General features: G+C 43.7%; 2 protein-coding genes across 2 annotated transcripts; one reads left to right on the plus strand and one right to left on the minus strand.

Annotated features, from left to right (window-relative positions):
* Positions 1-3,689: 3,689 nt before the first annotated feature.
* On the minus strand, positions 3,690-8,753 carry LOC128710974 (JNK-interacting protein 1). Its single transcript, XM_053805840.1, has 5 exons — positions 8,671-8,753; positions 5,335-5,879; positions 4,518-5,251; positions 3,846-4,030; positions 3,690-3,762 (listed from the first exon to the last, which is right to left on the minus strand). The coding sequence occupies exons 1-5, from the start codon at positions 8,751-8,753 to the stop codon at positions 3,690-3,692; spliced, it is 1,620 nt and encodes a 539-aa protein (XP_053661815.1).
* A 5,685-nt stretch (positions 8,754-14,438) lies between these two features.
* LOC128712955 (tryptophan 5-hydroxylase 1) lies at positions 14,439-18,073 on the plus strand. The gene is made up of 8 exons (XM_053807819.1): positions 14,439-14,546; positions 15,942-16,266; positions 16,337-16,502; positions 16,585-16,635; positions 16,937-17,218; positions 17,288-17,647; positions 17,712-17,928; positions 17,996-18,073. Exons 1-8 carry the CDS (start codon positions 14,439-14,441, stop codon positions 18,071-18,073), a joined length of 1,587 nt encoding a protein of 528 aa, XP_053663794.1.
* Positions 18,074-22,688: the final 4,615 nt, after the last annotated feature.

The following is a 22,688-nucleotide window of genomic DNA, read 5'->3' on the forward strand; positions in this document are numbered from 1 at the left end:
GGCGGAAAGTGAATAACGCTTTCAAGACAAATGATATATTTTTTTATTGTTTTGTTTTAGGATAGGGAATAACAGAAAAGAGCAAAGAGAGCTTGAAGAGTAGAGATAGAAAAAAGAGATGTTTAAAACAGTTGATTTTGTTAATGTTAGTTCGCTTCTTAAGTGAAACGGGAAAGTTCGTTTAACAGAGTGAAGTGATAAGGAGAAGGTAGACCAACGGTACACAAAGAAACAAGTTACTGATAAAATAAGGTGTAATTAGTAGAATGGAACAAAGTTACTTTTTATATGTGTGCGTGTGTGAATGTGTATGTGTGTTGAATCTGAAGGAAGGTTATGTGCGGATAGAGGATGTATTGTCATCTTATTATCGCTTGTTGCGTTGCGACATATGGGCGGATGTGCAAGAGCAAAACCTGGTCAATTCCAGATGTAGGCGTTAAAAATTAGAAAAGAAAAAAAAAACACATATGATGTACTAAAGCATTATGTGCCAGCAGTTCGGATAAGTCACGTAAAACAATATGTTTATGATATTTATTAAAACGTTTCCATTCTGAACCATGCTCACAGAAACAACAAAAACAAAAAAGGCAAAACAAGGATAGCAGAAGCTAGCAGCAGCGAATGAGGACTACCATTTACAACATGATACACCAATAGAGAGATTGAGACCACGAAGGTCAGCAAGGGATATGAAGCTGTGGGATATTTCTACAACCTATTATTAGCGTTTACACACCGCTATGATATTTCATGCAATGTTAGTTAAAACAGATCAGTTTTAGTGATTATGTTCTCTCCCTTCACTCACCATAAACTAAACTACACTATCCATGAACGTACCAATTATGTTATCCAAAGTAGAACTCCCCGAGAATCCTTCTATAAGCAAGAAATTCCATACTTATTTTGACTAGACACCCTATGGAACACTTTTATGTACTGTTGATATAAATAATTTCTTATCCACTTCCACATTGCTGACCACTTTGTGAAAAGGTTTTCGTTGCGTACGGTTTTTGTTCGATGATTCATAATTGCAAACCATAATTTGCAGAGGTTCAGTATGCAAGCAACCAAAAAAGGTAAAAAAAAATCACAATTCACGAAACGCAAAAAATAAAACACAACAATACAACCAATTGAAAATACCCAAAACCTTATTAGGTCAGCAACTTCGTAGGCAAAAACGCTTTCCGAAAAGTTCGTGCCTTGAACGGACAGCAGCAGACACAGGAATAAAACACTGATTAACGTACGTATTAAGGTTGACTTTTTCACAGTTATATATTTTGCTTGTACATTTTGCACTAAACATTATATAGGCTTGCTTTTCCCCCCTTGTTCTGCCCTCCCCCCCGTACATAACATCTTTGCCACCGTTGTCTCATCCTGCTGTATTGCGGCCCATCAGGACGCTTACTAACGATAAAAGACACTTATCATCATTTCGTAATCCAGTTTCCCTGATATCAGTGCTCTCAACTCGAATGTTTCGCTCCTCGAAAGTTGTGCAATAGAAAGTACTTGTTCACTTTGTTTTGTTGCTTTAGCTTCTTTCGTGTCTTCCTTTTTTGGTTTCTTTAGTAGACACCACGCAGTGTGCTTGCATTGACAGTACATGCTTAGTGGTGTACAGCTTCTTTACCGTGTTTAGTGTATTAGATTCACTTGCTTTAATGTTATTGTTCATCAGATTGTTTGTTAGTGTCAGTTAACAAGTTTGTTGCGTAAAACGCGTCTTACATCTTCCCGGCATTTACACTGAAACAGCAGTTATACGCTTACATTTTCCTGTAAATGCTTCGGAATGTATGTTTGGGGAGTTTCCTTATTCTTTCATTCAGTTTTTTTTTCTTGGTACAATGTTTATAATTTGCCTTTCGAGCAAAAATGAGTACAGTTGAACGACAACGAGTTTTTGTTTAGGTTTGTTTACGCTTGCATGTGTATGTTTGCATTGGATGCTCAATGTAACTACTTTTCTTTGTAGAGTATTATTTCTTGATAGCTGATGCATTGCTTGATAAGCTTGATGATCGATTTAACTAGTAATGTTGTATTTGCATTTGTTTGTTTGTAGATTTTTCCAACACCTCCCGATCGCTAAAGCTTGCTTGCACTTGCCAATCCAAACCTTAAGCTCTCCGTTTAGCTCGCATTGCCTGCACAGTTCGAAGTGACTTTAGAAAACAGGGAAGAAAAAGTGTAAATCAAAAACATTCAACTGCCTAACGAAGCTGACTGTATTATATATTGCAGCGTTGCTTGAAAGTGTTGCAATGTTATTGAGTTACAAATATGGATCACGGGTTGTGTTCATGCAGTACACGTTTTTTTTTATTTGAAAAAAATATATTGCATTAGATAATTTTCATGTCAAATCTGTACGCCCATTTTCATATGTTGTACAGCTGTTGTTCGGGATTAGTTTCTTTTTTTTCGGTTGGAAGAAAAGCGACTATATTACAGTGTTTTATTGTGTTCTTATTCAAGCAAATGGATTTATCTGTGGCTGTACCTTTTAACTTTCACTATTCCTATGCTTTTTTTATTTTTTCCTTATCTTTTCTCTGTGCTATAAATATAGATTTTTCTTGTTTCACTTCTTTCTCTCAGCAGCACTCGAGCCGGGTGTATTTCCTTCGCAAAAAAGCACTTCTATCGATTCATCTATCTTTTCCTACAGTTGTCTTTATCTAGCTCTTGATGGTTTTTGTGTGACAAGTTTTCCTTTAGCTACCTTTTTTTTTATGTACAGCGAACGAAAAAGACGAAAGAGCAACGAGCAGAAGAATTACGAGTTTGTCTTTGTAGTTGGATAGCTTTAAAGTGTCAAGAGTTATGGAAAATTGTAACCATTGCAATAGCCTGTAAAAGGAATGATGATGGTTTGCTTCTAGTTTTGCTACACATAGCACTTTCTCTTTACCCTCTTTACCCCCATCGTTACATTCTAGATACTGATTAACTTCCCGCAACTAACTGCACACCACCGTGCGCACTACGCACCTCGTATGATTCGTTTGCAAAAAAGCTAAAACGTTGCACTGCATCGAAGGAAAAATGTCGGTACAAAATGGTTGCAAAGCTATCGGAAAGCGTGCGGTTACAGTGCATCTAACAGTTCATGTGCAGCGCCTTCCGTTCAGTGCATGCTGGTCGTCAATAGGGAATCAAAAGGGCGATCGAACCATCGTTCCACTGGTGGCACAAAATGCACCAAAGCGATTGTAAAGCATCCCTTATCCTTTTTGTTTTTGCTAAATACCAAACATAAACAACGTATTCTAATAATGGGCGTACTGAAGCGCAGGATGCTGCTTCCGGCCATGCTCTAACATTTATTCTTCTTTGGTTGCATTGGTATCATAGAGCGATACTGTTTCCGGGGGCGTTACTGATGCCACCAGAACACTACTAAGGGCTAAAACTGTACAAAAGTCTAAACACCACCTCACCATGTGTAACTAACACAAAACCGCAGAAGGATGTCGAACTGAGCACAAATGTATAGCGGAGCGCTCCAACGTCCAACGAACGGCGCGCGTTCCGTACCCAATGATGCTTTCGCGTGCTTTAACGGGACAAAGCCGGGAAGGGCATAGGGTGGAAGTTCTTTTCTCGATGAGCACCAGTCACCTCATCTGACCGTTGGAATAATTTATGTCCTCATGCGCTCTGCTTTAATCTATGTAGATGTCTTCTATCGGATATGCGGTTTCTATGAACTTCTGGTAGAATCTCTGAAAAGCTCGGCTGTTTTTGGATCAACCGAGAAGGAAGAAAACGTTACGAGGTAATCATTACCGTAGCCATGTAATATTAATTTGCGGCCTTACCCGACGGCTTCTGCTACCGGCCGGGTTGACTCGGTACCCTGGAATACGTGACACGCGAACCGCTGCACTGTCGGATGCTTCGTGATGAAGCCGATATAGCGATGATCCCGTGGATGGAACGCGCAGAACGACACGTTCTTCAGCGAGTAGAAGTAGTCTATGCAGGGACCTTTCGATTTTTTGTTCTGCAAAAGAGAGCACAACGTCAAAACGATTAGTCCACTTCAACTAATAGAAGCATTGTTAAATAATTCCTAACTTTTATCCTGTTATCACCTCCATCGACCATTATTCGGATGGTTAGGTGTGGTAGTAATAAGTTGTATAATTAAACTAAAGGAATTAGTTAAGCACTCTTCATGCTGTTTTACTAGCAATGCCTTGATTTCGCTCAAACATGATAATTTATCCGTTTTACTAACGGTTACGCTCTACAGTTCCTGAGCAGCATCCACGTGGAACTGATTTCGGCCAAATTATACTTTCTGACACTCAAACGATGATGTTGCGAGCGTAGGTCTTCACCAAAAAAAAAAAAACAGCTTGTTGGGAAATTGACCCACATTAAAAATGCATCAACGTCACTTAATAGAGCTGCCACAGCTTAACACACTTGCTGGGACGTTTCTCACGAATATGTCTCGGTGGTTTTACCGTCACCGTCACACTTACCCTCGATCGGTCAACCATTCGCAATCCCTGGTCCGATATTTCCAGTATGCAGGGCTGCGCCTTCGGTGACTCCGTCCCATTGCCAACGATTTTTCTGACGGCCTGACACACCACACCGGTGCCCTTGTGGGCCATCGTTTCCACCGAACCCAGGTACCCCAGCAAATACCTTTCCCGCTTCATCTCGATCGAGGTCGGATCGAAATCGTTGTAGTCCAGATCGACGGCGTACGCGGACGGGAAGATACCTTGCCGACCGGTGCGCAGATTAACTCCCTCGCACCAAAGGTCTTCCGCTTCCTTCTGCACGTAGATTGGATCGCCGATCTCAATCTCAATCTCGTCGTGGTGCCGCGGTATGAACTTGTGCAGTGCCCGATGGGTGGCCTCGAGCATCTCCAGCTGGCTGAACGGTACGCCACCGTAGGGCGGTGGGAAGGGTGACGTTACCGGTGATGCCGCTTGCGGTGGAGGCGGGGACATGCTCTTGTAGTCGTTCGGTGAGTGGGCCGTACTGTGGCCGCTATCGACATCGCCGAGACTCTGCAACCGTTCCGAGTCGGGGCTCGAGTCTTCGTCCAGCAGGTAGCTGCACTTGAGTGCGAGCAGCGAGCTCTGTTTGAAGAAGCTGGCACCTGGATGGTACTGTGCCGAAGGATAGTGTGGCTTTCGATTGCTGGCGCTAAGCTCGTCTGCCAACGAGGTCTGGCCGGCTAGCAGCTGTAGCACGGAAGCTGTAACAACCGAAACAGAAAAGGTAAGAAACGGAAAACTAGACACTTCGACTATTCAAGGTCCGCCTAGGTACTGGACTTACATTTACGATTTTTCGGAATCTCCGGCAGCTTGCGCCTTCTTCGCTCCACCTGTCCCGGGATCCATGGGAGAGAGCTCGTCCGTGCTAGCTGCGCACTGTTCGTCGACGTCACGTCCACCGGTACAGAAGTAACAGTGGCACACAGTCCCACGTTCGGCTGATGGTGCGATGCGCTCACATGCGAATCGATTACCGCGCTCTTGGCGGCCCCTGATGTCCCAGTTAGGTGCAGCTGGAGCAAACTTTCCGGGCCCGAACCACCGGACACCACCAGCACCTCTTCGTCGTCGGCCACAATCGAAGACTTCCGTGGTCCAAGCGTTACGGTGCGCAATCCGTCACCAAGTTCATCATCCTCGCCCGTACTGCTGCTGCTGCTGATCGTGCTGATCGTCTGGATGATTTGCTGCGTCTTGCTGGGCGTACCTTTGAGTACTGATTCCGCCGTACCATCGCTCGTCGAAAGCGGACCATCTTCCTCGTGGTCGGACGATGCATCACTTTTCGACGATGGCGAATCGTCCAAATCGAGATCCGCTACCAACCTGTGAGAAAAAAGCACCACAAGTACATCAGGAGTAGCATATGCAATGGAACAAGATTAGTCGGTTGGCACTCCGGTTGGTGTAATTAATTTAGCTCTCATCTGAGTTGCTCCTATGCTCCGGAGCTCGCCGCTGCTGCAGAAACCGAACTGCAATCGAGGCAGAAAATTGCTGCTAAATAAATTAAAAAACCGTTCCCAGCTACCGGGAGATGACCCCATTTTTAGCTCAGTTTCAACCCGCTTGCCCTCGGACCCGGTCGAGTTGGGGTGTGAACGTTTGCCAACAACAGTGCGGCTGCAAACGGAAAGGCATCAGGGAGCAGCCTCGCATTGTCCAAAATGTCAGAGACGGCCCAGCCGGGCGTGAAAAATGGGACAATTCCGTGTGGAGCCTAACAGGAAAAAAAAAGTACAAAACTTCCGGCTCATCTTATCCGAAGACTAACGGCGCTTCTATTGAACGGGCACGTATTGATCGGATTTTATCTTCCTCGAGTGACATCACTTTCGTGTTTTTTTTTTTTCATTCTTTTCGTTTCGCTCTTTTTTCAGTCCATCGCTTAGAACGGCATACGCGTCCTTTGCGGGCGACGCGCGCTCCAGCGCATTTATTTGCCGGCATCGTAAACTGATATCGAGAGTGCGGGGGGTACTGGCCCTGTTTTACTGATATCCCATCGAATTGATCCCTAAGACGAACAATCCTCTCCTCCACCGCAGGGACGCATGCATCTAATGAAGGTTTATTGGGGACAGCACAATGGGATGAGCGGCGATGCGTGAAGGTCGTGCGGAAATTCGATTAATTTTAACAACCCCCGATTAAGGCGCCACAAACGGAATGCCCTCGGGGAAGGTATAAAAAAAAGGTTCTGGGTTTCGTTTTAACATCCAATTATGGAGTATGAGGTTCCCGTCAGCAGATATGTGAAGCACGGCAACTATACCCCTTTGTTTTTCAAACAACGAGTTCTCATGTTACAACTATTCAATTCTCAAGAAAGGCAACTGTCTCCCTGTTTTACCATACACCAGGAATACATCCTAAAATGAAGTAGTGAGAACAAAAACGTCACTGCATTCTAGCGGTGCCTGACCTTCCTAAATGCAGGCCCACTTGCCCTACTTGTGCGGTGATTAAAAATGCTCGTCATGAGCCGCTAGAGTCAAACGTGACTCATTAGTTCGCAATGTAAATCAAGCAAAGTGCACGAGCTGCCGTACATTCGGGTACCTTTATTCATCCACGGGAGTCGGGGAGAGTGTCATGGAGTCTCGCACGGCTGTTCCCAGCTAAAAACGGCAACAAACTTGTCCACTTTTCACATGAAGTCCGGAGTGTGTTTTAATTCAACAGCATGCTCCTTTGGCTTCCCTGTGTTCCCTGTGTGCGTACCTCCAGGATAGGCATATTTAGAAAATGGCTTTCCTTCCACAGACGCTCGGAGACAAAAATCTCTTTATTTAAGCTTTTCAAAAGCAAAGCACACTACTTCTCATTCGCTTCCGTACACGTATTTGCACGCCCTGCTGTAAGACCTTCGTCCTGTGCCGGTCCGGCAGAAATGTGAAGCATCCTATTTAATAGTGAAAATGGATGTTGCGAAAGCCCTCGACGTTGTGTGGAAGCTGGCTGGCTGTTTTCTCATCCACTTTCCACCGACGTGGAGGAAAAAAAAATAGGAACGGAAAAGAGGTAGATTGTAAATAGTTGGCGTCGTACACAAAATATCCTTGCAACAATGGTGGAATGAACACGGGCGCGTGGCGGTGGGCGATACGGGAGATGCCTATTTTTAAAACTTCTTCCATAAATCACGTTCAAACAGTTCCGTGTTGGGGACATCCAATACACACACACACGCGCGCGCCCCTAGCAGTGGCACTCCATTATTCCTTCTGTTGAGGTAGCCTTGGCATTGCCTGCAAATGATGTTTTCTCTTGAGATGGGTCGCCTTCAATGAGGAACCGAGAAGAGAAAAACAAAAAAAAGGAACCCATTTTGATAGGAGATGGAAAACATCCGCACCAAAAAAAAAAATCGCCGAGCACAAACACCGATTCACACGGACACATGGGAGATACACCTGTGGTGCGGAGAGCACACGTACACAAAGCGGGCAGATGTTATTGCATTCATTTCCCAACCTCATCCGGAGAGCACACACACACACACACACAGGCTCAGGCCTGCTGCTGCTGTTGCGACACACTGAAAACCCTGGCCTGGTGTGTGAGCTCTGCCAAAACGCGCTCCTGCTGACGAGGTGGAGACGGCCGCGCGTACGTAACGCAGTACGCAAATCGTCCCGCAGTGGATATGCCAAGCGTATATATTTGCCCATAGGCCCAGTGGGTACGCTCCTGGCGGTCTGGCACGATTTTATGCATCATCATGTGCAAAAACCCAACGCCCGGCGGCCCCTTTCGCTCTCGAACGTGTCAAGGATGATGACATGCTGTGGCGTTTTGTTGTTGCCCGTTTTCCTTTCGCTTTGCCTTCCTAGTGGAACTGATTTGATGCACATACTCACACACACGCACACTCTTTCATATACATTCATAAGCCCACGCACACACACACTCACACCCGAGTACTAAACAGAAGGAATTTTCCTCACACAAGGACGGCAAAATGGGGGAGAAAATTAAGCTTTCCATTTTCCATCCTACTTTGCAGCAATGCTTGGTTAAGGTTAAATAGGGTTTAAGGTAAATTATAGGTTGGAGCCGTCGTAATTCCTTTGGTACCGTTTCTTTTCCACATCTCTTGCGCTGCCTTACTTACGAATAGAACGGGGCTGGAGCCTTCCGGAACGTTGGCAATGTGTCGAGATTTTGACGGAGCTCCTCAAACTCCGTGTCGGCCATGGTGTTGGCTTACGGTGGTGGAAACGGAATTAACCGTGCCGTATAACACAACTTCGAACACACACACACACTCCCAAACGCACGCACCTATAGTTGGGTAATATTGCTTTTATTGGGCTAATATGGCTATTCCAACACCAAACTGTCGGGTGATAGCCTCACCAAATCTTCTCACTGCCCCACTAGCGACATTTGCAATTTTCACACACCGAACTGCGCTCACCGCACCCGCGTTCCGAACCGTGGCCGGGGTCCCAACCAAAGGCCACTGGTGGTCCCCCTTTGAGTAAATATCCACTACGAATCGGATTGTCCAAACTGTTGGCAAATCTATTGCGCTTACACGCTGCAAACCTCAGCGAAAAATCAACTGAAGTTTGCCCGTTCAGTTGGATTACTACGCGAGGCTGCGTCTATGCGATGGCTGCACCGATCTCCTTCCTTGAGACACGATACAAGGCACACGCGCGCGCTCTCTCTCTCTCTTTCGCTCTCCTGACGTTTGACAGTTTTTCCCGTAACGTAACCATTTTCCATCATGGCAGAGCCCAGTAAGCGAAGCCCTTGCGATGGTTGCGATTGACAGGTTTAAAAACGGTCACGGAGCGAGAGGGAGAGCGTGTTCTTCCTACTGGCAATGATGACGTTTCCGAGCTGGACGGTACAGAGAGCAAGGATCAGGTTTTCCTGTCTCACAAACCCGCGCAGAGCGGGAGCATGTTTTCCCGCACCCGGTAACCATGTGCCAGGCGCCGTTTGCGTATCGATTATGGCATGCAAAGGGGAAACTGGTGCCAGGTGCATGCGCATTTGTAGGCTCGGATGTTTTCGGCCTGGCGTAACACGGGCAGGTTGGCTGTCAGTTGTTTTATGGGATGTGTTGGGATGGTTCTGCAGCGCAGAAACGATGACGTACATCCTTTTTTAAGTGTAATTGTTCGTTGCCATAATTTTTCATCCTTACTGCGGGCGAGGCATAACTTTTGTGGAATCGTGTTAGATACTTCTACAATTGTGCTGATATCAAAGAAAAATTATATCAGAACTTATGTAAAGCAAAATAAAATACTACTTTTATAGTTTAAGTGATAATTCTTTAAATCATAGCAAAACGTTACACGCAGTCAATAATTTCTAATTTCACTTTTCTAAGGAGTTTTCTGTTGGCCTCTGCTGTTTAAAATTTGTTTTTGAGTTCGTTCTACAGAATAGATATTATTTATTTATTATTATTTATTAAAAAAAACCATAAGTCTGCCTTAAAGGCTAACCAATGTGACTTAATAACTAACATTAAGGGAAGGATAGGGGAGAGAGATCACGAAGACGGGTACGAAAAATTCAATCCTCAATCCTAGCAATCGCAGTAACTCCAGACTGTGACCAAACAACGCAAGCATATTCGAGGATCGAACGCACCCAGCAACAATACAGAGCCTTGAAACATAAAGGATCACGGATATTTGACGAAAAACGAGTAATGAGCCCCAACATACGGTTGGCTTTGCCAAGAACAAACTCCAAATGAACGTTAAACGTTAGTTTCGTGTCAAGCCACACTCCGAGATCCTTGATGGATGATACACGATTTAAGCTGATTCCACAAATTGTATAACGGCAAAGGACCATGTTGGTAGAACGATCAAACGAGTTGGCGACCCGACGATATATTGGTAGTAATTAGTAAGCTAATAATTAATGAACTAGTAAGGCATGACGTAGCAAGTTGTTACGGCTAGAATCTCGAATTCTAGTGTTAAATAATACGGATTCTGAGCTCATCACTTTACACATCCACGACAAGATTCTATTTGGGTCATTTTCTTGTGGACAAAGCTGACTGTAAAGCTACAGATAAACAAAAGTCTTTTAACATTAGAAATGGAAGACTAAGACTTGCTGACATTATGTTGGTAACAGTTCTCTTATATCACATATCATCTACTATATGATAAAAATCCCCAAGTTGAAGATGAAAGAATCATAAACCAAAAGGGATGTCATCCCGACTGGACTCAGGACATCTTTCGTTTTAGTGAATAAAGGCCTTCTCTTTGGTGTATTTGTAGCGGCGCCTGTCTTCACACAAACGGACCAGACCAAAATCCCATCCGGACCAATCCCCGTGCGCTGGACTGACTATCCAGTTAGGAGTGAATAAAATCATAGTACGCTAGAAATGGTAGTTGGGTGGTACCTCTTGAGGTAGTTGTGCCGATAAAGAGGAAGAACAACGGCCTGGCCGTATTGCTTTACATCTATTGGAATATTAAACTAAAGTACAATTCACATGAGCTTGGAGACACTTCCTTCTTCGAACGGTGAAGTGGTATCTTATTTCTGGTCATTCTTAAGAATCGTCCAGCCCGTATTGCTCCAGGCATATCTTAAAGATATGTGATCACACATTTTAAATCGGTTCAAATTGTTCTTTCTCAGTCACCTCAGTCTCAGTGCAAAATGGACTAAAAGCTCTTAGACACGTTATTCTCATGGCTTTTCTGTCTCGTATGGTTTCAAGGGAAATGAAAGAGCTGCTACAACGACGAGCCGGATAAGTTGTATGATAAACTAACTATTATAAAACGCACCAGACTCCCGAGGCTCTCGTGCAGTGGGCAGGCCGTTAGAATGACATTGGATAACTGATTCCGCAATGCCTTTTTAAGTCGATTGTCTGATGCTTCAATATGTTAAACTTTGCAAAGTTCGAAAGAAACAGTGTAACATAACACATTCTACTCCATTTTACAACAATTTTCAACCAAATCTGTTATCAAATGTAACAAACCGTTACAGAAGCGGTTTAGATATCCTGCGGCAACGTGCAAGAATAATCAATCAATGAAGGTTCGTTAAGAAATCTTCCCGCTTATCCCATTCATCCAGCACCGGTTGATTCCAGCCGATTCCTTCGTTTTCCCATCCCGTGCTGATGAATATATTCATGAATTAGCGCTTATCGCTTACCGTACGTCCATTTTGAGACTGACTTTCGCGAACCGATCTACCCACCACAAGTCGTTACATTAAGTGAATCGATACTGGACAGTGCTGAAGTTCGATGGTGTATCTCACAGTCGTCAATCGATTCCACTCCTACAGAGGGGGTGAACGCAAAAGAATCAACTACTTCTAGTTGGAAAACCTTCGCATTTTGTTATTTTTTCCCCATAGCTTCATGCACTTTTCAATCGAGTCTCGATTGGTTTCCTATTCAAACATTGTGGCACCGCAGAAGAAATCAAACCGAGCAGTAGAGCCGCTGTGGTTCACTGATCACTGTGGTTAAAGAACGAACCAGCAAACCACACAGTCGGTCCACTCTGTCAGCAGTGCTGATGGTTCAACAGAGATTCGGTTTTATTTCCCATCCCATTGGGTTCGCTCCTCCGCAGTTCTCCCCCTTGCTCCCTGCCCGACCGAACCGACCGATTCAGTCAGCAACAAGTGGAAAATGCTGCCAGCATTGTTACATGGTTTTCCCTTATCATCACTATCATTATCCACCGCACACAGGGCCCACACAACCGGCGGCGGCGATTGAAGCGTGTCCTGTTTGCTCCGGTGTCCCGTTTGTGCAGTGCACGCTTGCGGTCGTTTAAGTACGCTTCAGAGTTCCGTTCTTCAAAGAGTTTCTGTCCTGCCATTCCGTTCCTGCACCTTGTTGGCCCTATTCCGAGGGGGAGGGGGGATGGGGGGGAGGAGTTTTCAGTGCCTGGTTTTTCCATGCTCTCATCTTATTCCGTTCTCTTCCAGCAAGAAACTGTGCCAATGAAATGATATCTGTGAAATTAACCAAAAAACCAACGATCCAGTACCTCCCGGAAAGGTCAGTGTCGGATCTTTAACGCTACGTGGCCGTGAAGGGATGAAACCATGGAACCGCACGTACAATGGTGGAAAGAAATTAATTCTTCTCGTTGCTTCTGCACGAAGGTTTTAACGCGGCGTAACGACGTTACGATGATTTCAGCGCCATCACGAGTGACGGCCCATTGTGGGAGACTTTGTTCCTCCCCAAAACTGGACGCCAGCAAGGGCGAGTGTGGCACTCGAGGAAAAAAAGGGATCTCGGTTCCCTTCCAGGCATACGCGTGTGTGTGTGTGTATGTGGTGAGCACATGTAGTCCCATCCGTCTAAGAATAAGCGGCGCCAAGCCACGGAACAAATAGTGATTTTATACGGAATGCCTCGGTAAGTACTCGAGCTGGTAGATAAACACTTGGGATGAGATTCGTTTTCGTCTCTTCCGCCGTTTTTTTTTTAGGTTCTTACCGTACGCAAGCATCTGTAGCTATTATCCACCAATGAGGAATGGATGAAACGTTTCTAATGCCTTTTAGTGATGCGATTCGTTGTTTTATTATGATGGAAACGAGACTTCTTTAGGGTTTGAAGGAAGGAATATCGGTTTTTTTTTTATTTTTATAAATAATCTGTTTGTTTTAAAGCTTTTTCGATAATGCTACAATTATATTTAACAACAAATTGAATCAATGTGACATGACTCATCAAAACATGGTTTTTTCATGAGGAAAACTTATGTCGTCTGCTTTGCTAAATTACCTCAACGCCATTGTTTAAACGTTGCTCAAATGCAATCGAACGTATTTTAATGTCTGCTTTAACTATTTCGCTTTCAATTTCGTAAAACCATCATACCCTGTGTCGCACAGGATTGCTCCAGGAAGTGATAAGTTTGTCTCATGCGGTGCGAACGGTGTCTCCATCGTCGTCGTCATTATCCTGTGCCGGTAGCACCCTTGCGCCCAGTTCCCAATCGGGATCGGTCATAATCAACAACTCGTGCCCGGTTTTACGTTTCCCGATTCCACTCATCTCCTCCCTTCCCTTCCCTGCCCCACACATCTCACAGTACCAGCATAAAATCACAACGCCGATAAAGTTTAGATTATTCCTGACATTATCGTGATTCAGCCAATCGAGGAGGGGGGAGGGGGCTACATTTTCTTAAGGATGTCCAACGAGAAAGAACATCGCACGGAATCCAGTGCGCCACCATCGTCATCGTGCGGTTTGGGGTAGATTCAGGGGTGAGGATGAGTATGAAACTGCTACAGAAAAAAGGCAGACACACACACTGAAACGCTTACGATCTATCTAACAAGGAAGGAATGGATCGTTGGAGGTTGGGCCAATGTGCCGAAAGGAGAAGATTTTATGCTGGTTTGCTATACGGTACGCCAAAACAGGATCCGTGCTGAACGGGTACGGGTTCGAGTGGCTGCGAATGAAATGGATGGTAAGCAACCTAGAATATATTTCCACACGTTCCACACTGTCCTTCTTCCAACTCATCCTTCCCACGAGTCTTGCCGCTTGGTCCGAGGGGCTGGGGGAAAGTAAGGAATCTCCCGTCCCCATTTGACGTGGGACGAAGGATCACCTTGTTCGGGGGGGGATGGATAGTAGATGCACGGTTCGAAGGTTCCCACCGGAAGGTATAAAAGGGCCATTAGTGATTGAAAAACTCACCAGTTGATTCGAGTGCGTCGTGCGTGTCGTGTCGTCGTCCGGGTGGCATCGCAGGAAAGCAACTACCGCGTTACCGCGTGTGGGGTCCAGCGTTTAAGTGTGGTTTTTTTTTTGCCCCCCCTCAACCAGTTGGCACTCGATCTGCGTTTTTGGGGCAACGTTTCGGCATCGTTCAAGCACACACGATGAGTGGTTCCGGCAAAGGATTACTGGGATTATGGCTGTATCACAGTGGCGATCAGGAGTGGGCAGTGAAGGAGGGCAGTCCGCTGCATCGGCGCAAGGAATTTGCTGTAATTATGAACAAGTGCACATACTCTGGTGGATGTGAATGTTTTGTAAAAATGGTGAACCTGTGACGAGATGGACGACTTTCCGGATTAACGCATAAAAGCTGCTGGTGTTTCATGTGACCTCAGTTATGATCAACTACGCATTAAATCCTTGAACACTTGGACACGGTTTTAAATTCTTGAAGTTTTTTGGGAGTGATAAAAGAGCAAACAGATCGTTTAAGCGGTTTAACGCACATTGTGTAATTTATTTGCTATCTTTTGCTTACTTTACCCCAAATCTTTTGGGAAGAAAGTGTTCTTTCTTTTAATTCCTCTTTCGATGTGTTGTATACATAAAAAAAGGATTCATGTTATAAAAGTGTCTGTTCTAGAGTGGAGGTTCGATAAACTTTGTGATACTACTAATTTGAAATCCATCATACAATTTTCAGTGCATTGAGTTCAGTGAATTTATTTATCTTATCTACTTCTTTATTAAATAAATTAATTTTTATATGTTTTTAATGTTTAATAAATATATTGATCATTTACTTTTATTAATTTTTTTGCTATTTTTGCGTAAAAATTAGATAATTTTTCAGCATTATGAAATGTTTCTTTGAAGTTTATTATGAAAAATAATAAAAAAAATATTAAAAATTTGCAGCGTCGTCGCTTTGGTTGGTTTATTTTTAAATATTATTTTTTTATGATTGGATCGAAGAAATACAAAAAATACAATTTCAAAAGTTCAATCTTTCTAAGTTTTGAAATATCAAGCATGAAGTTTTTATTCGAAAAGGCCTCCAAACTATGATTAAGATACGTGATATATTCCAATATAAATTAAAGATAAGTTGTATGTTGGTAATTTAACGATTTACTTGTCTAAATTTTAACTTTAATTTATTTAACTAACTTAACGATCCACCAAACGATAGATATAGTTCTGAAGATCTTTCCAGCAGGTTACAGAAGATTTTTCTTAATATTTGTTATTTCTAATTGTTTTACTTACTCTCGTGTCGAAATTTAACATTTGCTACCATTCATTAAAGTCAAATTAGTTTCATAAAAGCGATAAAATTACAAAACTCTCAGCAAAACTAACATATTATTGTAAAACTGGTTTTATAGATCTTATTCTTGTGAAAATTTCTTTCAAATTGTGTACTTTTTACTACCACGTAGTTGAAATTTCTGTTTCGATCCGGTCCGTTCCGCATTAGATCACATTCATGGCCGACGGTGTTTTAGACTCAACATCAAGCATCTAAATATAAGACTATGGAAAAAGGCACAGAATTCTATAAAAAAAATGCAGTAACAATCCAAAAGAATGTTACTTAAATAAGTTACTTAAAGTTGTATTTGTATTTCCTATCTTCCACAAACTATCTGACCGTCAATCAGAAATCAGTCGACCACAGCAACGGCAACGAGCGAATGGGTGTCGATCGAACTTCCATCATCTTTACGCTGAAAAACCAAATCGGTGGTCTGGCCAGTGCGTTGCGCGTCTTCCAAGAGCTCGGCATCAACGTGCTGCACGTGGAGCTGAACAAGAGCGGCGAAACGTGCGACAGTGCGGATGTGCTGGTCGACGTGGAGTGTGATGCAAACCGGTTGGACCAGGTGCTGCGATTGCTGAAGCGCGAGGTCCAATCGGTGAACTACGCGGCCCAGGTGAACAGCGACGGGCCACCACCGACGCCACTGTCCGCTTGCGGAAGTTTCGGTAGGTTCTAGGGTAGTGGCTTGTGTGTATTTAAGTCCGGTAATATCTGCCATCCCGTCGGTTGCAATAGATTTCGGTGAAATGCACTGGTTTCCAAGGAAAATTTCCGATCTGGACCGGGCCCAGAACGTGCTGATGTACGGCAGCGAGCTTGATGCGGACCATCCCGGCTTCAAGGATCCGGTCTACCGCAAGCGTCGAGAGCAATTTGCGGCCATTGCCAACTCCTACAAGCAGTGAGTGTGTGATCGTGCGTTGTTGTCGGTGGGCGGTTTCACTAATCCTGTTTCTTCTACATCTGCCCCATCGCTCCGCTAGTGGCAGCCCCATCCCGAGGGTTCAGTATACGCCGGAGGAAATCAAAACCTGGTAAATTAGATTTACACTTTTCAAAGTCATTGCATGTCTCGAGACATCGATCGGGGGGGGTTGTGCGTCATTTACGGAGTGTCGGGACAATTCTTGAGCCGGAACTCTCTGCATCCGGTTACACTTTCCTGGAGTGTAATCAATCCGAATGTTGTTCCGTTGCGCCTAACGAGCGTTCCATTCAGCAGGGTTAATTGAGTTACTCGCAAGAAGATTCTAAAGCGTGAACTTTACGCTTCAAGACGACGATGAATCGTGTGGTCGGTGTAGATACCGTACTCTATTACCTTCCATTCCGCAGGGGCACAGTGTTCCGTGAGCTGCACAAGCTTTACGTCAAGTATGCCGTACCGGAGTATCTGGAGAACTGGCCCGAGCTGGTGAAGTACTGCGGCTACCGGGAGGACAATCTGCCCCAGCTGCAGGACATCAACGTGTTTCTGAAGCGCAAGACAGGCTTCCAGATACGTCCCGTGGCGGGCTACCTGTCGCCGAGGGACTTCCTGTCCGGGCTGGCGTTTCGCGTGTTTCACTGCACCCAGTACATTCGCCACTCGTCCGATCCGTTCTACACGCCGGAACCGTAAATTGAAATTTCGAATTATACCACGCGCGGGCGGGCAACGTATAATTTGAAATTTTGTATTTCCAGCGACTGCTGCCACGAGCTGCTCGGGCACATGCCCCTGCTGGCCAACTCGAGCTTCGCCCAGTTCTCGCAGGAGATTGGTCTAGCGTCGCTGGGTGCTTCGGAAGACGACATCAACAAGCTGGCAACACTGTACTTCTTTACGGTTGAGTTCGGTCTCTGTCGCCAGGCGGATGGTAGCTTCAAGGTGTTTGGGGCGGGTTTGCTGTCGTCCGTCGCAGAGTTACAGCACGCCATCACTACGCCGGACAAGATAAAGCGGTTCGATCCGGAGGTTACGTGTCAGGAAGAGTGTATCATCACGGCGTACCAGAACGCGTACTACTACACCGACTCGTTCGAGGAGGCTAAGGAGAAGATGAGGTGAGCATTGGGGAGGACTTTTGCACGGTGTGCTCTTTACTGTCAATGTGCCTTCTTCCAACAGGGCTTACGCGGACACCATACAACGGCCGTTTGGAGTTCGCTACAATCCCTACACGCAAACGGTGGAGGTGCTAAGCAATGCGAAGAAGATAACCGCCGTCGTGAGTGAGCTGCGTGGCGATCTGAGCATCGTTTCGTCCGCGCTGAAGAAAGTGTCCGCGATGGATGAAAATCTTGACGTGGAAAAGATCGAGAAGCTCCTCTCGAGTAGTTTGCACGTGAGTGGTCAGAGTGGACGAATATTTTTAGTGGGACATTTTTTAAACTATACCATTTTCTTTGTAGGTATGCGAGAAAACAATCGGTCCTGAGGAATCTGATGACTGCACGGAGAAGAGTAAACCCACGACACAGCAAGAGTAAACTGGCGTTACCTTTGCGTTTGTCTACGCTACCAACACTTTGAGCCGTACTGTACAGTAATGGAGAATGCTTCGTTGTTGATAAAACGCTTGCCATTCGAGGCACAACCTAAAGCTGCAAATTTAAACCAGCATTTTAAAACATGTTGTTCTGCAACTGAGATAGTATTTTAAAACTAAAATCTATTTATCTTCTGTTATTTTGGCAGGTGGTTTGTTTTGTTTTCGAAAAGATAAAAAAAAATAACGATAAAGAATCAAATAAATATTTAAACTCAGTGTCACAAATTAATATGGATGTAATAACGTGAAGATGTACTGTGAATTCTAATAAATATTATGCATTGCTCAAAACATATTTATTTAGAAAGTATTGGATTTTGTTGCATGTGGTAAACTCATTTTTATAGATGGATGTAGAAATATAAGATAATTAAAATGCTTTTTTTCAAAATCACTTAGTAATAAAAATCACACAAATAAACAGCAAAATACACAGTAAAAACAACAGTAAATAAGTGTAAAATAAAATACACAAATAGTAACAAAATCACAAATAAATATACCCATGAAATGCAATTTTTTTTTTATGTGTACTCAAATCAGCATGACAAAACAGAGGATTGTTGTAAACAGATAGTCTCGGGGGGACTTTTTTAAGACCCACTTTTGTGATATCATTCAGATTGTTATAAACGGCACGGCATTTTCGTTTGCGCAACGGTCATATTTTGAAAGTAAAACTTTCATTAACAAAGCAACAAACTTTTTCGAACAGTAGCGAATGAAACTTACCCAAGCTCAGAGAGACGTACAACGTTGAAACTTGAAAAGCTTTCAATAGGCAAGCTTTGATACTGAGGCACGAATGCATTCGAGTAGTATCAGCGTCAGCATCGCAGATTGTTGCAGCTCGAATAGAGCGCGATATTTGAGAGAATTTCAAAATAAAATTGATAATATAATGATTAAAATTAAAACTATAATTCGTGATTAAAAGTTTGTACATTTGGTACTCTTTATAAAAAAATAACAACTGAAGAGCAATCGTCAATGTGGAGAAAATGAGTGTAGTCAGCGATTTGATGATCAATAGTACTGTTTCTTGTCTTTCATTGCCATAGCCAATCCCTGTAATATTTATACTTCGTAATCTGTATTTTGGGATTTTTTTTAAGATTACGTAGAAACTTGAAAAAACATAAGATTGTTAGAGGTTTTTGTTAGGTAAAATTTGTATAAATTAGATAACCAATCAGCAACCTACACAGTTAAATTTGGACAAATATTTCAATAATACAGTCGGTGTCCTACGTCATCTAGTTTGTGAGAATAGCAAAAAAAGTTGAAGAGATCGATAAAAACAAAGCAAACACAACGAAAAACCGTTGTTCAGGGTGCGTAGCTGCTATAGCAGGCAAAATTCAGACGTTAATTTATGAAACAAATCAAACTTAGTTTTTAATTTCGCAAGATGCTATTGTATTTTTAGCTATTTTTTCCCCATAGTCCGCGAGTACGACGCACCCTTTAAACGTTTTACAACTTCGCAGTCGATTTTCTTCGTTATTTCTAATCTTTTCAATGTTTTTTTTGTTGCTATTCTCAAAAAACTAGATGTCGTGTAGTTATGGAACGCACTGTACAGGGTTGCGCAAGAAATACCGTACAACCTAGTGCATCACCCTGAAAATCACCCTGAAATGAAATTGAAAATTCAAATCGTGGAAAAAGGAGGAATTTATTTTAATTTAATTTATTTTTGATTATTTTTTAGCGCACGAAGAAGTATTAAGGGTAATAATACCAACGGAATAGTTCAATATTTGCACAATTATTACTTCATCAGTAGGTCATACATCTTACATCTACGAGTTCTCGCTAGACAACTCTCAGCGCTCTTTATCTTTCCCTTATCAACAAAGGTAATACAAAACGTTACGCTTTACTCGCATTCATCGCAAAAATAAGACCATCACAACGCTTATTATGTTGCTCCTTGCGCTCTATTGCCACAGCCACCCATCGAGTTCCGGGCTATGGAAACCCCTTTCCAGTACGGCCCACACAAAACCCCGACACTCTCCCTAAAGATGCACAGAACCTGACCAGATGGTCACAGGGACTCGCTCGCTGACAACGTGGACCACGGGTACGGTCGACACCACGCGACGCCACCTCCCCCATTTCGATGGCGGCGACGTCAGTGATCTCAATTAGAAACCCGTGAAAACAAAACAAAAATCAACATGCACCACGCGGAAATATGCACAGAAAAGGGTGTGCCAAAAAAATGCAAGCACACACACACACATACACGTACACAAAATTCATAATAAAATAAATAAACCGAAACAAAACAAAAACCTTCGACACTCACACACTACGGAAACCCACATCGTACGGAACACGGGAACTTCCGGTGTTTTGCATTTTGCACTGTTCTGGGCTTAGCCTATCCAGAGGGGTGAAGTGTTACCCTTTACAATGAAAAAAATGAAGAGAATTCACCTTTAGAATCAATATTACAACCCCTCTCACCATGGACACTTGGCCCATTCCCGCCACCAACGGGACACTCGCCCATTCGTACCGCCAGCAGCATCCACCGGGCCGTGTCCGTACCGAATATGTACATATTTTATGTAATATCCGCTCTGTTCACCGCTTGATTTCGTTTAAAATTGTGTTATTTTTTTTTCTCTATCGTTTTCCTTTCTATTCGCTTAATTTTATTTTTGTTGCGCAGTTGTTGCCGTTGTTACCGCTTGATTTTGATTACGTTTTCATTGGAGTAACTCGTTCTACGGTTTTAGCTTGTTACGTCAAACATACACACAAAACACATCCATTTTGGATGGGCTGGTGTGACTGTGACTTAGTGGGTACGCTGCAAATGAAGGTCCTTTTGCACAATGTTGCGCCTAGGTAGCAGGGGTTGAAACGTGGCGCTGTATGGGTTTAATGTTATTTTCATTACTTTTAAATTAATTTTGTTTTCTGCACAACTGTAGAGTGGTCGAGCAGTTTCAAAAAAACCCACGGTTGATAGAGTCTTTATTCTAATACATCATGAAAGAGTAGATTGTTGGTTTGATTGGTAAGTTATCAATATTTAGCTCTGTTTACTGTTTGTTTAATGTCCTCAAAATTGGGAAGATGTTCGTCATTTGATATGTATTATTCAATCTCTATAATTAATAAATAAAATTCTAAGTGGAGATTTATTTAAAATAGCAGTTAAAAATATATAAAAAGCGGTATTAAAGTGTATCTAAAAAGGATATTAATAAAAGACACTGCAGTTTGAAGCATAAATAACTTAGAACTTACAAATTTGTCTCCAATTTTAAAACAAAAGCGTAACACTACATCTACAACAGAAATGTCAAAACACCTGCAAAATAAGAAATGACGGTAACGTACCCATTAGGTAACACTTCCAGGAAACGCACCACGTCCTGGAAACGAACACCACCCGTACGCACACTGGCAAAAGTGGAGTGGAAAAAAAATCAGAAAGAAACGCACCAAAAAAAACCCCCGAAAATCTCCCTTACGCTTGAGTTAAAAGCACAGGAGGTGGCATACGGATTTGATAACAACAACAACAAAATCCCACGAAAAAACGCAAAATAGACGGTCACAATTTAGCTTTCGCTCGCATTGCACAAAAGATGTGGTCTACTAAAAAAAAAAGACACACACACACACACACACACACAAACCTTCTCCCCCAAAAGTGAGCACAGGAACAACAGCGCACACAAAAAAAAAACACACCTAACAAGACTCCTTCCCATTGGAATCGCACACGGCCCATCATCCCCACACTGCGCCGCGTGCATTCGCGTGTTTTTCCCGACAAAAATGTTCCCCTTTTTTAATAAATTTAGCGTCCACCAGGGCGCTTCTTTTCCGCTCACCCACCGATCGAATGGCCGGGTCGGTTGACGGTGGGCCAGCTTGGTGCTTGGTGCAGCGGAAGAGCGAGCGACTCTAATGACGGAGTCCGATGCGTTTCATCGTGCGACGTTTGGGTATCCGCCATCGTCGTCGTCACCGTCGTCGTCGTCGCGATTAGATTGATTCCGGTGCAGGCCCATCTTTCTCTTTTGCGCGTGGAAATGGCCGAGCAGCCGGAGAAATGGGCGCCGGGAGCGTTGTCCCGTGACTGATTCGCATCCGGTGAGCGATACGCAATCGTGCGCATTTTTTTCAGCAAAACTAGGCACCCTTTTTCAAAAATCTGCTCGCATCCACACCGACATAAGGGTACAGATAAACTCCAAAAATATATGTGAACCAAAACGTGAAGGACGAAAAAAAAAAAACCGGGAAGCGAATTGAGATGGTTTCAGTTCCGCGAGTTTTCGGTATATGACATCGATCCCGGGCAGAAGGGATTCAGGATTCGGTGCAAAAAGAAGCACCGCGCATGAAGAATCGGTGGAAAGTTTCGGCACGAAATAAAAGCACCGTAACAGGCCGTAGCCTGGGCATTCCCGGTGCAGCATCAGTCCCTGCAGGCCATCGTTCAAAGTATTCTTGGTCTTACGGGAAAGGGAAATAACACATCCGTTGGTGCGAACGACCAGGGGAGAGGGTAGCAGGGT

Source organism: Anopheles marshallii, chromosome 3, assembly GCF_943734725.1.
Source record: "Anopheles marshallii chromosome 3, idAnoMarsDA_429_01, whole genome shotgun sequence".
Lineage (NCBI taxonomy): Eukaryota > Metazoa > Arthropoda > Insecta > Diptera > Culicidae > Anopheles > Anopheles marshallii.

Excerpts from the sequence above, each read along its gene's own strand:
- LOC128712955 (XM_053807819.1), top strand. The coding sequence starts at position 14,439 with ATGAGTGGTTCCGGCAAAGGATTACTGGGATTATGGCTGTATCACAGT. Across the intron at positions 14,547-15,941 it reads ATCGGCGCAAGGAATTTGCT|AAATCAGTCGACCACAGCAA; the intron begins GTAATTATGAAC and ends ACCGTCAATCAG. Across the intron at positions 16,636-16,936 it reads CCGGAGGAAATCAAAACCTG|GGGCACAGTGTTCCGTGAGC; the intron begins GTAAATTAGATT and ends TCCATTCCGCAG.
- LOC128710974 (XM_053805840.1), bottom strand. The coding sequence starts at position 8,753 with ATGGCCGACACGGAGTTTGAGGAGCTCCGTCAAAATCTCGACACATTG. Across the intron at positions 5,880-8,670 it reads GCTCCAGCCCCGTTCTATTC|GTTGGTAGCGGATCTCGATT; the intron begins GTAAGTAAGGCA and ends TTTTTCTCACAG. Across the intron at positions 4,031-4,517 it reads GAATGGTTGACCGATCGAGG|AACAAAAAATCGAAAGGTCC; the intron begins GTAAGTGTGACG and ends TCTCTTTTGCAG.